At 42.5% G+C, this 14,410-nt stretch overlaps 2 protein-coding genes and 1 non-coding gene across 3 annotated transcripts; all 3 read left to right on the forward strand.

The window, feature by feature from the left end:
* Positions 1-3,193: 3,193 nt before the first annotated feature.
* On the forward strand, positions 3,194-7,173 carry LOC102701413 (probable GTP diphosphokinase CRSH2, chloroplastic). The gene is made up of 3 exons (XM_040523878.1): positions 3,194-4,509; positions 6,117-6,428; positions 6,828-7,173. Exons 1-3 carry the CDS (start codon positions 3,271-3,273, stop codon positions 6,963-6,965), a joined length of 1,689 nt encoding a protein of 562 aa, XP_040379812.1. The 5' UTR covers positions 3,194-3,270; the 3' UTR covers positions 6,966-7,173.
* A 3,276-nt stretch (positions 7,174-10,449) lies between these two features.
* Positions 10,450-12,991, forward strand: LOC102701971 (probable GTP diphosphokinase CRSH3, chloroplastic). Its single transcript, XM_015843496.2, is given in 3 exon segments — positions 10,450-11,419; positions 11,422-11,843; positions 12,636-12,991. Coding segments are annotated over 3 exon segments (1,515 nt in total). The 5' UTR covers positions 10,450-10,464; the 3' UTR covers positions 12,774-12,991.
* Positions 12,992-14,251: 1,260 nt separating this feature from the next.
* TRNAR-UCG lies at positions 14,252-14,325 on the forward strand. Its single transcript has one exon. It is a non-coding gene; the product is annotated as a tRNA-Arg (tRNA).
* Positions 14,326-14,410: the final 85 nt, after the last annotated feature.

Here is a 14,410-nt window from a genome sequence, read left to right on the forward strand (position 1 = left end):
GTTGCACCAATACCTATTTGTCTTGCACCACCGAGTTTTTTTTTTCTTTCAAAAGATAAACGGAGGCAACAGCCTCATACCTCCCTCTGTCCCGAAATACTTTTAGTTTAGGATTTTTTTCTCAAAAACTTTTACTTAAATACTAGTTATCTAATCAATCACCTTCGAATTAAATTTTTTTCTATTCTACCCTCAGCTACCACCCGCATTTCCAAATCACACATTATTTAATAAATAACACCATGGACATTTTTCTGAAACCTTAATCTATACAAAACAAAACAACATATATTTTGAGATGGAGGTAACAGTGCAGTGACAGAAGGATAGAGAGTAAAAGATTTTTGTGGGTGAGCCCCTTGACCATGGGCAAATTACACTTAAGACCATAAATGAGCAAAGGACTCAACAAAAACTTGAAAAAGTAATCTGGACCTTCGTTGAGCTCTGCACACCATGGAGTACGTAGATCAAAACTTCACACTATCTAGTGTTGTTTGTTCAAAAAAAGTTGAAGTAATAATAATCAATGTTGATTATGCTGTCTTAGTGATAAGCACTACGACACTTTGTTCGTTCTCGCAACATAATTTACTAGTGCTTCCTACATTAGTAATGAGTACTACGGAGTAGTGCTTCGTCAGGTAATCTATAAGCCCTAGTTACTATTGTCTCCATTTGTAAAATCTGTAACTAGAACTTTATTCATTATCTTTATAATATAGTATCAATAACTACAAGATAAACATAAGTTGAATGCTCTTCTAAATACAAATATAATGATATTACAAGCATAACATTACACATGTGTATTATCAGTTTCACCAATTAACCAAACATTACAAATGTTGATTTTTTTCTAAAATAATGGTCTCCTTATATTTTGATACATACGCAGTATTTTTTTTATGGAAATATGTATGGAGTACTTGCTAACCAGCATTTTTTTACATTTCGGATCTTTTGGTAAACCTTCTGCACAGTGCACAGATAGATTCTTGAGAAAACTTCAACCGAAAATGGTTCCTTTTTCGGTGCTAGAGGTATTGGCATTAAGGAACTACTGCTCAGCACCGGTCACTTTGGTGCCAATTGTAGGGCTAATGTGGAGGGGGCTCGGTACCGAGAGCCTTTTTATAAATAACTTGTTTACACATACGTCCTTATAAGAGTTAAATTTTTTATAACATAGTTCTGTTATAAATAGGTAATCGGTTCCAATTAATAGAATCGGGATCGAGAACCTATTTATAAATAACTAGACCATTTTGTAAAACAAGTAATTTATGGATATGTCATCGGCGCCAAAGAAAGTAGCGCAGACCCTTCATGCTAGCAGCTATAGGGGCTAGGGTGTTGATGCTAGCATCATTGGCACCAAGATGTTGGAGCTTAGCATCAATGACATTGGAAAATGGATCCATTCCAAAATATTTTTTTCGATGGTTTTTTTGTAAAATAAGATTAAAAAAACTAAGTAAATAAATCCTAACTTACAGTTCCTAAGAAAACATTATGGATCAATTAGGGTTCTCTAGGACAACCGTATATTTGTGTAAGATATGGCATGAAGCCTTGAACAGTTATTGACATTTACGTGTGGCGTCACCTTCCATCCTTGGGGCGTTTTTGATGTGCCGTACTGCCATAATGCCTAAAACTCTCTAATGGCTTTTCACCTACATTTGGCTTGGCAGGGTTGATCGTTTGGATATTTGTGAATATTTCTTATATACATATTATTAGTGATTAAAAACAAATGCAGAAAATAAATTATAATTAAAAGACTAAAAAATCAACTCTAAATTTAAGGATAAAAGTTTAATTTTTATTTTATAAGTATAAAAAAGCGAAAAGATATGACCATCAGACTAACGGTGACATTGATGTCATGTCCTTCTTGGAGCATGTTTGGATTGAAGAAGCCCAACTACTACTTTGGGTATGCCAATCCAAGTGTATAAATTGTAGGAGCTTTTCTTCGTTCCTTTCTTTTGTACCGTGAGATACTGGTACCGTGAGATATTAATATATTCACTCGTGTTATCCGCTCCACGATCAAGTTGTACCTTAATGTGCTATGTAATTGTGACCATTTCATCTATCATCATCAACTGTCAGGATTTTAGTACTAGCTTGATCGTGATGTGGATAGTAGTACGAGTGAGGATTTTAGTATCTTATGGTACAAAATGAAGGACCGAAGCAAAGCTCAAATTGTAAACTGCTTTAGATGCTCTTGATTAGTGTAAGAACGGTGGAGTTTTATATTAAGAAACTGAAACTGAAATAAAATCACAGCAAGCGTCCAACCTTGTAACAATCTTGATGGTAAAATATTGTTTGTCTTTTTGGCATGGATACTGTTTATGATGCGAAAAATGTAGTGTCCACAATATTTTGTTGTGTAACCAAATTGTTCCATCTTATATTGGGATTTTTAGCACCACATCTAATTGGGCACCACCAATTAATGATACCTCCACGTTTTCAAACACCATCGGAATTGATCATTACTAGCTTTGTAATTTTGACCACTCATGACTCTGAAATTGTTATACTACGATAACGGAAGTTCATTTTTTTTCCATAGGATGTCATATGCTTCGATAATATATATGCATCTTTTTGAGAGGAAAGATCGACTTTCAATATTAAAAAATTATAAAACTTATAGTTGTCGAGAAAGTATTTTGAGATATCAAATTTTCAAAATAAAATTTTAAAACATCCAACACATACTAATTGAAGTAATTGAAGGTATCGAAGTTTTATAGTAAAAAGAATGTAAAACATTCCACTAAGAACGAGTTCATACAAATATACTATCCATCTTAAAGTATTAAAGTCTAACGCAAAATTAGGCACTATTTAGTTGGAAAAAAATTTTGGGTTTGATTATCACGTCGGATATACGGACACACATTTGATGTATTAAACGTTTCATTAGTAAATATTTACAAAGAGTTTTACTGTAGCATCACATTGTCTAAATCATGACGTAATTGGTCTAAAAGAAAAGCCTTAGTTAAAAGCAAGTAATGTGAATCTGAATGATTATTTAAGAGGGGGAGCAGAGAATAATATTTGTTGCATGCACGCGGTGCACGATGCGTTGTTTTCTTTCCTACCTTCTCTTTGTATTTTTAACACGCCAATAATTATAATGTGCTCAATCTCATCGTGAGCAGTGGCAGCCAAGCACAGTATATATACACGCTACTAGCTAGGATAAGTATAGTAGCTTAGCTAGCCTCCAGCGAGGAGACGATGGCGAACGCCGGTGGCAATGTCGACGTCGTCGTCGCCGCCGACCCGGCTGCCGCTGTGGTGGCGCCTGACCTCGAGCAACACGCGACGGCGCCGCGGCTCACCCCGGCGGGCAGCGGCGGGCGGCTGGTGGCGGAGCTGCTCGGCGTGTTCAACGGGCTGACGGAGCGGATGGGGGAGGACGTGGCGACGTCGTCGTCGTGGAGCCTGCTGTTCCGGGCGCTCAAGCTGGTCCTGCCCGCCCTCCGCGACGCCGCCGGCGGGCGCTCCCTCCCCCGCGCGCTCATCGTCGCCGCCTCCCTCGCCGACCTCCAGATGGACGCGGAGGTCATCTCGGCGGGGATCGTGAGGCAGGCGATGGACGCCGGGGCGGTGACCATGGCCGACGCCGAGGCGCAGCTCGGGCCCGGCGCCGCCGCGCTGCTCCGCGAGAGCCTCGGCGTGAAGAGTGCGCCGTCGCGGGTCGACGTCGCCGACGAGGACGCTGCGAGCGCGGTGCGGAAGACGATCCTCTCCATCTACGACATCCGCGCCGTCATCCTGGAGCTCGCCGTCAGGCTCGACGCCATGAAGCACCTCGACGGCCTCCCCAAGCACCAGCAGCGAACCACCTCGCTGGAGGTGCTCAAGGTGTTCGCGCCGCTGTCGCACACCGTCGGCGCCACCGAGCTGTCGCTGGAGCTGGAGGACCTCTCCTTCTGGCGCCTCTACCCGCAGGCGTACGCCCAGGTCGACCAGTGGCTGAGCGGCCAAGAAGACGACTGCAAGCGCGTCCTCGCCGCCTCCAGGGAGGAGCTCCTCCAGGCGCTCGCCGCCGACGAGGAGCTCCGCCACGCCGTCGACGGCATCGACATCGAGGGCCGGTACAAGAGCCGGTTCAGCGCCATGAAGAAGCTGGTGAAGGACGGCCGGCGGCCGCAGGACGTGCACGACATCCTCGGCATGCGCGTGATCCTGGACCCTCGCCCCGGCGGCGATGGCGGCGACAGGGCTTGCCTCAGGACGCACGAGGTGATCAAGGGCATGTGGAACGACGTGCCGGCGAGGACCAAGGACTACATCACGCGGCCAAAGAGCGACGGGTACCGGAGCTTGCACGTCGCCGTCGACATGAGCGAGCCGGGGCCGGAGGGCAAGAAGAGGCCGCTCATGGAGATCCAAATACGCACCAAGGAGATGAACCATGCCGCCCTTTTCGGCCATGCCCTCTACAAAGGATGCCTCGCTGATCCTGGAGAGGTTAATATTAATTACCTCTCTTCCTGCACCTGACCTGTCATTCTCATCTTTCCGTTTATGCTTATACTGATAAATCAAAAATTAAAGTTTAATTTTTAATTTAAAGTTGATTTTGGTGTTTTTTCATCACAGCCTATTTTCAGTCTTTGCTTCTAGATAGTTAACAACATATATATAAATATTTTTTTATAAATTATTTTTCGTTTGCAAATATGACGTTTGGTTTTTTCTACAATGACCCCCTTATTTTATAAAATTTACCACAGTTGTTACTATCTCTCATTTTTATGTTTGATCAATTAAATATTTGTTAAACCTTTCTTCTCATTTAAAAAAGTTATGTAATTATTTTTTATTTACTGTTATTTACTTCATCCATTCTAGTATAAGTATATTTCTAGCCCTGTAAAGCCAAACTAGTTACAGGAGCAAATGATTTAAATGTTTTTCATTAAATAAAGAGATTGTATGGTGGAGAGAGCCAGGTAAGGGTAAAATAGATAGAGTTAAATATGAGACGACTGATGTGACAATTGCCTTGTTTAGTTTTCAAAAAGTTTTTTCAAAAACATCACATTAAATTTCTAGACACCTAAATAAAACATTAAATATAGATGAACCAAAAAACTAATTACATAGTTATAGGGAAAATCTTGAAACGAATCTTTTGAGCCTAATTAGCCCATGATTAGCCATAAGTGCTATAGTAATCAACATGTGCTAATGACGGATTAATTAGACTCAAAAGATTTGTCTGGCGGTTTCTAGGCTAGCCGTGAAATTCGTTTTTTCATTCGTGTCCGAAAACCCCTTCCGACATCCGGTCAAATATTTGACGTGACATTTTTCTCAAAAATTTTCTCAATCTAAACACCACCTTGACAAATTTGAATTACATAAATGTGCTTATTATAGAACAGGGTGAATATTTTATTATTAAAGAAGTTATAAGTGCCGCTTATAATTTTGTATATTTGTTCAAACAGAACCGGTAACTTGCTAATGACCGTTTTTACGATTGAAATATATTTTTTAACCCGATAGGTAAAATTGTATCAAGAAGACATTAAGAACACTATATAATAGTCTATAGTCCATGGAGCAGAGAGAAGCAGGATAGAGGGAGAGTGGAGATACAATGTGATAAGATGGACATGTTATAGATGGGACGTTGTGCTACACCAAGTGCTTGATATTAGGGATTTTTTTGTCCCGCTTGCTCGTCATGTGATCATGTCCATCAATAATTCGGTTGAAAATCATGACTATATATAATAAATTCAGACCAATTTGTTGATGATACTGTCCATACGGTTCCACATATATAATTCATTGATATGCAAGAGAATATATGGTTCATACGGTTTCTGTTTTGAATATGAATTGTCAACCAGGTTGGTACGCCAATTAACAACGACAATTAGATCAACAGAGGCAACGACTTGTAACTAACTGATTTTCGTGGCGGAGTTTTGCATCGTGCTGATTTAAATTTTATTCTAAATTTGCTCTACAATTACAAGATTTTTCTCAAGAGTTTTTAATACTATATAATTATACTTTTAAAATTGTACTATGCCTTATGATGATGTTTTTTTTTCTTTCAGGCAAAAAGGCTCAAGGACATCATGCTGGCGGCGGCGGAGGTCGCCGCCCAGCACCTCCGGGACGACCCCGCCGGCGGCGACCAAACCGGAGCCACCGTCGCCTCCGCCCTCGCCGCCAGCGCCGGCAACGTCGAGCGAGCTTTCCGGCTGCTCGACAAGAACGGCGACGGGAGGATCAGCATGGAGGAGCTGACCGAGCTCATGGAGGACCTCGGCGCCGGCGGGCAGGACGCCGTGGAGCTCATGCGCCTCCTCGACGACAACAACGACGGCTCTCTCAGCTCCGACGAGTTCGCTCTCTTCCAGAAACGGGTACCTACCATACCAACTCATTCAAAATCGATCTCTCGATCCTCCTCGTCTCAAGTTCAAAACTTTCAAAGCACAACTGTTTCTACTTTGGTTGCGTTCTTTGCGAAAACGTTTCTCAGATTTTTTCCTTGATTTTCATTTGCACGATTTCTAAACTACTAAACAGTTTATATTTTTACAAAAAATTCATCATTTTTTTTTCTAAAATAGATTTTTAACTTTGTAGCTAATTATATCGTTTATATCGTTGAATATCTAACAAATAATCTGATAATTTTTCATTCTTCATCGAACATCTCCAAAAAAAAAACACAGCCTTCTGCATCCAAGAAAGTCCTAAATTTGCCAGAATTTTGCCAAATTTCAAACCTTTTTTTCTCTCTGCGATTGCGTGATCAGGTTGAGCTGAAGGCGAAGCTGGAGGACAAGGACGATGAGTACAAGGAGATCCTGAAGCAGAAGCTGCAGACGGTCGACGACATGGGACTCATCCACGTCTACCGCAAGAACCTCAGCGACAAGCTGGTCTCCGGCTGATCGAATGAGCTGCAAAATCTTCCAAGAATTGATCGATTTGATTGTCATTTTTCAGCCACGGTTTGAAGTTCAAATTAAACGAGTGGAAATATATTGTTGATGTTTCGTATCTTATGAATTCCTTCTAATGGAAATTGTAGGACTGTAATAAGTTGTTTGGATGCTGAATTGTACGGTACCAAATGCTAAAAAAAAGGGTAAAATTGCAGGCGATTGTGTTTGTTTTCACAAAAGAAATTATATGGAAATTATTTCACCTCCTCAAGATTAATATTTGGATGTAAAATCATATAGTTGTTGTACTCCGTACATGATGCATTGTTTGGCCCGATTTTCTGATGGGACAAATCAATTGGTGGACGCACAGCATTGACAATCTAGCGATCAACCGACTGCAACCCTACAATCATTAAACCATACTTTCAAGATGCAACAAGAATATTGTCGACTTAATCACGAGAATCAATATGTCGTCTTTTTGTCTTTTCGAGAAAAAAAAAAGCTAAACAGTATATTTGCAAACGGAAAATAGTTTACGAATAAAAGTTTTATATACATGTTTACAGCGATCTAAAAGTCAAGGTTGAAAAATAAACTACGATAAAAAATACAAAATCAACTCTAAATTTAAGGTTAGAAAATTAAATTTTAGCTTATAAGCCTAAGCAAAAGCAAAAAAAAAAAAGGTAATTACTACAAATAACTGGGAACAAAGATATATATATACACACATGTGAAAATTGCAGTGGTAGTAATGATCTGTAACATGAATACGTATGTCTAACTGATAATTAGAAATGAAATGGAGTTTGCACATATATATTAGCTAAATTAATCTAAATCAAATCTAGAAATAGCGGTTGGATAAATCGGAGCCGTCCACCACGTGGAACTTGGGTTTGGCAGGCAAAGGCTGGCTGAGAGCCGTCCACCAATTTTAAATTTAATATTAAAAATTTAAATTTTGACTTATCAGTATAAACAAAAACGAAAAAATAAGAGAGTAAAACCTCGTAGGATCTTAGACATGAGACCCATGAGAGGGTCTTCTGCTATATGGACGAGACCTCAGGATATAATTTGAGTGCTACAATACTTTCTCAAAATGCATGAGCTATTGCAGAATGAACCTCACGTTTGATCGACTGATAGTGCTTCTAACCGTGGAGATAGGAAAATAATGATAATGCCGAATATCCACCAATTTCCTGCAACTATCCCCTTAGCTCTGCTTGAAGAATAAATGTATTTTTGACTACCTCTGTTTTTAATATAGGACGTTGTTAATTTTTTTATGTGATATTTGATTACCGTCTTATTAAAAGATTAAGTAAAAAATTGAAAAAGTCACGCTTAAAATACCTCCAACAATAAAACAAATTAAAATATAAATAAGACCTCAGTTTTTAAAGTGATATTAATGGTAAAGCATCCTATTCAAATGTTAACAAGGACATTATATAAAAAAGCAAAATGGACCAAGTAACAAGAAAATATTAGCAACTAAAAAGTAATTTGTTAGTAAAACTTTTGCATATGTGTTGCTAGTGTTTTAAAAGTAAATGTTGTAAAAATAAACTATAATATAAGAACACAAAATTTACTCCAAAGTTAATTCTAAAAATTAAATTTTGGCTCGTGTTTATAAGTTGCCAAAACGATCGGGCTGATCTTGATCACGGCGGATCATCTGATCTGGACAAGCATTCGTGGCCGTTGGATCGATCTTGCACGGTCAAGATTAACCAGAGCTCGCCCAACGGTCGACGATTCCAAGGTTCAAACCTTCAAACACCATCGCCATTGATCTCGACAAGCCACGAGACGTCGCCTCCGCCTCCGCTTCTCCGCCACCACCAACGCTTGCCGCGTCTTGATTGGAGGAGGCGCAGGCGCTCCGGTGGTCGTGTCGGACGGGCGGGGAGATCTCTGCAACTTCTTTTCCCTTGGGTTGGGGGTGAACGGCGGCGCGGCCGGCGGGCCGGCCATCGGTCGCAGGTTCGACGCGCTTCTGCGGGACATGTTCTGGGTGGCGACTGAGAGAAGTAGAATTTGGAGAAGGGGGAAGGACGGCGCGCGGCGGCGGAGAGCAGGCGCGATTTGCCTGCCGCGCTGCCCGTGGTCGTTTGCAGAGCTACTGACCGGACTCATGCGCGTCAGATGTTCGACGAAATGACGATGTAAGTGTGACCTCTCCGTTTCATGCCCTCTGCACAGACGCATGAGGCAGGAGAGTGTGCATCAGTTTGGCAGAGAATTAGATGGTCCTGAGTCCTGACATGATCGGCATGGGCACGCCATGTGGAGTTGGATTGTGGATGAGAGGTGGGTGCCATCACCATTCCGGGTCCACGCTATCTTCTACTGTTCTCATTCATGGCCTTTGTCAGCAGTCAGCACTGATCGTTCTTTCCTTGTGAGAGGAGCAAGGACCTGGCCACTCTTGATGAGATGATGACTTCGATAAAGCCATGAACTGCTTGAATGGTTTTGCCCGGGCTGATAGGCTCAATGCTGTCATGCAGCCTGTGGAAGAGTTAGCAGATTTGCACCTTCGTGACCAACTAGCTAGTGATCAAGGAGAAAGCAATGGTGAGAACCATGCTTTCTGTGGCCTGATAAAAACAGCGATGGGAGGACCAGCATTGAGGAGTTTCATGAGATGTTGGAAGATCTTACTGCTGGGGCAGAGATTCAAAGGAGCTGATGCATCTTCTTGATGCGAACAGCCATGGCTCCTTGAGATCTGATGGGAGTTATTCCAGAGATAGCTAGGTAACTACAGGTTATTTATATAATTATATTTGCAATGAAATGATCTTGAGTGTCCAAAACTTCTGATTTCCTTGTTACATTCTTCTTATCAGATTTAACTGATGAGACGAGTTTGGTGACAGACTGCTTGTGAGCTGATCCTGGAACTTAAGACTGAGTTAATCAACTAAACCAAGTCACTATCCTTCTGTAGCTATCCAAACTGCACTGATGACATATGCGGTGTCCTCACTGATTTTCAAATTCTGCTAATTATACCCCGGATGTGTATGACTGTTCAGAATGCATTCTCTGAATTGCTTAAAGAACAAGAGTCTGCGTCGGTAGATACATCCAAGAAAATATTTTGAGTTGAAGTAGACCAGGTGTGTGAGTTTGACAGCATTTCTTTATTCCCCATGCATGTTGAGTGGCATGTGTATATTGTTATTTTCTTAAACCCTTTGCACATTGATCGCATGATCTGTTTTATAATTCGTTGAATAATTCATAAGATAGGGTCATGAACTCATGTGAGCAATGGCAATGTCGACAGCAGAACAGACATGAGGTGCTAAGTTGTTGCTAGCCTCTGGTGGTCAATAAGATGGCGAACGCCGGTGGCAATGAGATGGTCGCCGTCGACATGGATGAAGCTGACCATGCTGATGGGGCCGTCGGCGAGGTTGGCCGTCCGTCGTCGTCGATGCGTCGGCTGGCTCCGGCCGGGAGCGGCGGGCGGCTGATGGCGGAGCTTCTTGGCGTGTTCAATGGGCTGACGGAGCGGATGGGGAAGGACATGGCGACCTCGTCGTCGTCTCGGCTTCTCTTCCGCGCGCTCAAGCTGGCGCTTCCTGCCCTCCGCGACGGCGGCGATGCTGGCGGCCGGGCCGTCTCCCGTGCGCTTCTTGTCGCCGCCTCCCTCGCCGACCTCCAGATGGACGCCGAGGTAATCTCGGCTGGCATAGTGAGGGAGGCCTTGGACGCCGGCGCGGTGGCCATGGCCGACGTCGAGGCGCAGCTCGGTGCCAGCGCCGCCGGTCTGGTGGAAGAGAGCCTCAGGGTGAAGCGCGCGCCATCGCGGGTTGATGTCGCCGACGAGGAGGCCGCGAGCGCGGTGCGGAAGCGGTGCCTCTCGAGCTACGACATCCGCGCCGTCATCCTGGAGCTCGTCGTCAGGCTCGACGCCATGAAGCACCTCGACGTCCTGCCCAAGCACCAGCAGCGGACCACCTCGCTGGAGGTCCTCAAGGTGTACGCGCCGCTCGCGCACGCCGTCGGCGCCGGCGAGCTGTCGCTCGAGCTGGAGGACCTCTCCTTCCGGCGCCTGTACCCGCAAGCCTACGCCCACATCGACCAGTGGCTGAGCAGCCAAGAAGACGACTGCAAGCGCGTCATCGCCGCCTCCAAGGAGCAGCTCCTCCACGCGCTCACCGCCGACGACGAGCTCCGCCGCACCGTCGACGGCGTCGACGTCAAGGGCCGGTACAAGAGCCGGTTCAGCACCATGAAGAAGCTGGTGAAGGACGGCCGGCGGCCGGAGGACGTCAACGACATCCTCGGAATGCGCGTGATCCTGGACCCCCGCCCCGACGGCGGCGGCGGCGGCGACGGCGACAGGGCTTGCCGGAGAACGCACGAGGTCATCCAGGCCATGTGGAAGGAAGTGCCACGGAGGACGAAGGATTACATCACGCGTCCCAAGACGTGAGCGAGCCGGCGCCGGACGGGAAGAAGAGACCGTTGATGGAGATCCAGATACGCACCAGGGAGATGGACATGGCCGCCGTCGGCGGCCAGGCGTCGCACGCCCTCTACAAGGGCGGCCTCACCGACCCCGAGGAGGCCAAGAGGCTCAAGGCCATCATGCTGGCGGCGGCGGAGGTAGCGGCTCAGCACCTCCGCGACGAGCCCGCCGCCACAGCCGCCATTGTCGGCAGCGTCGACCGAGCTTTCCGGCAGCTCGACAAGAACGGAGACGGGAGTATCAGCATGGAGGAGCTGGCCGAGATAATGGAGGACCTCGGCGCCGGCGGCCACGACGCGGAGGAGCTCATGCGCCTCCTCGACGCCAACAGCGACGGCTCACTCAGCTCCGACGAGTTCGCCCTCTTCCAGCAACGGGTAACATTAATCTCATTCCTTCAACTTCGAATGGCTTGTCTGATCCGTTCGTGTTTGAGAATAAATTCAAAGATTTATTGTACCAATCCAAACAGTGACGATCCAGAAATTTTTCCAAGCCTAGATAAACTAAATGATAGTCTTAATTAGACCGTACGTATTTTACCTTCGCCACTGTGAAACTATTCTAAACTCGTGAGGAGAGTCCTCTCATTTATTATATGTTACTTTCACATTATATTCTAGATTCGTATGGATACTAATAAATCTAGACATATATATAAACTATATATATTCATCAATTGATGAATTTAGACAAGACTAGAAAGTTTTACAATATAAAACGGAGGTAGTATCTAAATAGTTATTAAAAATTTAAAATATTTATTAAGATATATTAATATTAAATATACAAATCCACAAACATGCAAGTTTAAATATAACTTCTATAAATTATAACAAATTTAACTATGAATATACATATCCAAATACTATTCGCAGTTTAAATTTGTTATTTTTGTTGCAAATTGTAGAAATAATATTTAAACTTCATGTTTGTGAGGTGACATACATCATATTAATCTATGTTCATAATTATTTTTAATTTTTTTATAACTGTTTAGATGATATGCACTGAAATCCTGCCGAGAGTTCACGATCCAAGTTCATTCGTCATCACCTAGAATAGTATTCAAGGCCCATGACACCGGACAGAGGTCATGATCGCTGGCATTGAATCTGCCATTGAATCCAAACAAGTTTGAATTTTGATAGTATTAATATGCATATTAGGTTGAGCTGAAGGCGAAATTGGAAGACACGGACGATGAGTACAAGAAGATCCTCAAAGAGAAGCTGCAGACTGTCGACGACACGGGACTCATCCACGTCTACCGCAAGGAGCTCAGTGACAAGCTGGTCGCCGCCTGATCGATCGAGCTGCCAATTTAATTTGATGCTTTGATTAATACGAGCGATCTTAATTCGTCCTCATGTGCCTTTTTTTTAAAAAAAAATGGAGATTTGTCTTGTCGTTTCACATGTGCACCGTGAAATGCACAAAATCCACGTTTCGTTCTTGTGCTGAATTAGTCAAGTTCCATAAGTCGATTGATAACAATTTGGGCGTGAAATTGAAGTGTAAATGTCTGGCGATGTATCGTTTATATATTCTTTCAAAAGAAGCACAAGCAACTACGCTGAGTGGGAATTTGTACTCTTTTGTAAATTTTATAAATTATTCTCTTATATAAACTTTTTAATACTCCCTCTGTTTCATAATTTCACAACGTAAATACTAATGAATCTAGACATATATTATATATATTTATCAATTGATGAATTTAGACAAGTCTAGAAAGTCTTACCATATAAAATAAAAGTAGTATTAAAAAAATAGCCAAACCTAATTGGATAACTAATCAAATTAAGGTGAATAGTCCCTACCCAAAATTGAGCAACTTTTTTGAATAAAATATTTTTATTTATTTTACATAATATTCTAGTATACTTTCTATTATCCATAGTAAAGCAACGGCATTCAGCTGGTCTTATTAAAAAAATGAATTCATGGCTATGGACAACCGCAAGAAGGAGTTTACATGGCCAACAGCAGAAAGATATTGTCTCCGTTACAAAACAAGATTATTTTTGCTCATTCTTGCTTAGCCCAAATTAAGTTGAGATACATGTAATTATTACATTGGAGTTTATAAAATCAATAAACAAATATAAATAAATAAATAAAGTAGAGAATAATTATATTGAGATTCGACAAAGCGGTGATATTCTATTTTTTTCGTATTAGGACGTGTCAAGAGTGAAAAATGAAGCGATTTCGGAACTGATGGAGTAATTGCCACATATTTTTAACGCATAGAACCTTGCATTTTGCTTGTATTCCGCCCGACCACTCGTATGCTGCTCGTCGCCGAGTTCACACCACCACCGGCTCCCCCTCCGCCCTCCGCCGGCGATTGGTTCGCCGAGTGACGGTGCATGAGGAGGTTTTTCGCTTGTATACTAAAATTTGAATTTTCGATCTCAAGATTTATAGTTGATTTTGGAATTTTGCACCGAAATTTATTTTTCAGTATTGATTTTAGATATCTAAGAATACGTATATTTTTAATACATAAATTATTTTTTATTTATAAATATGTTGTTTAGTTTTTTCTACGAAACACACAAACAATTGCTCCTAATCTCATGACATAGCTACTCAATTTCTTTAGTTTTGATATACCTTGCAAGAATAGATTGAGTGAAATTCGATTATCCGGTCCGTTCCGGTAAATTATCAACCTCCTATTTTAGACTTATTCATGATTAAAAACAATTTGGCGGGAAAATTTTATATACGTATGATTAACGTAGTTTATCTAAAATTATGATTGGAGTATAACAAAGACCGCATAGCGCAGTGGATTAGCGCGTCTGACTTCGGATCAGAAGGTCGTGGGTTCGACTCCCACTGTGGTCGGATTTTTTTTATTTCTGGAAAATATAAGTAGTTTTCATGTTATAACCTTTTGTTTTCCTTTTCTCGAATTATTCTGCTAAACTGA

The sequence above is a fragment of the Oryza brachyantha genome, chromosome 5 (genome assembly GCF_000231095.2).
Source record: "Oryza brachyantha chromosome 5, ObraRS2, whole genome shotgun sequence".
NCBI lineage: Eukaryota > Viridiplantae > Streptophyta > Magnoliopsida > Poales > Poaceae > Oryza > Oryza brachyantha.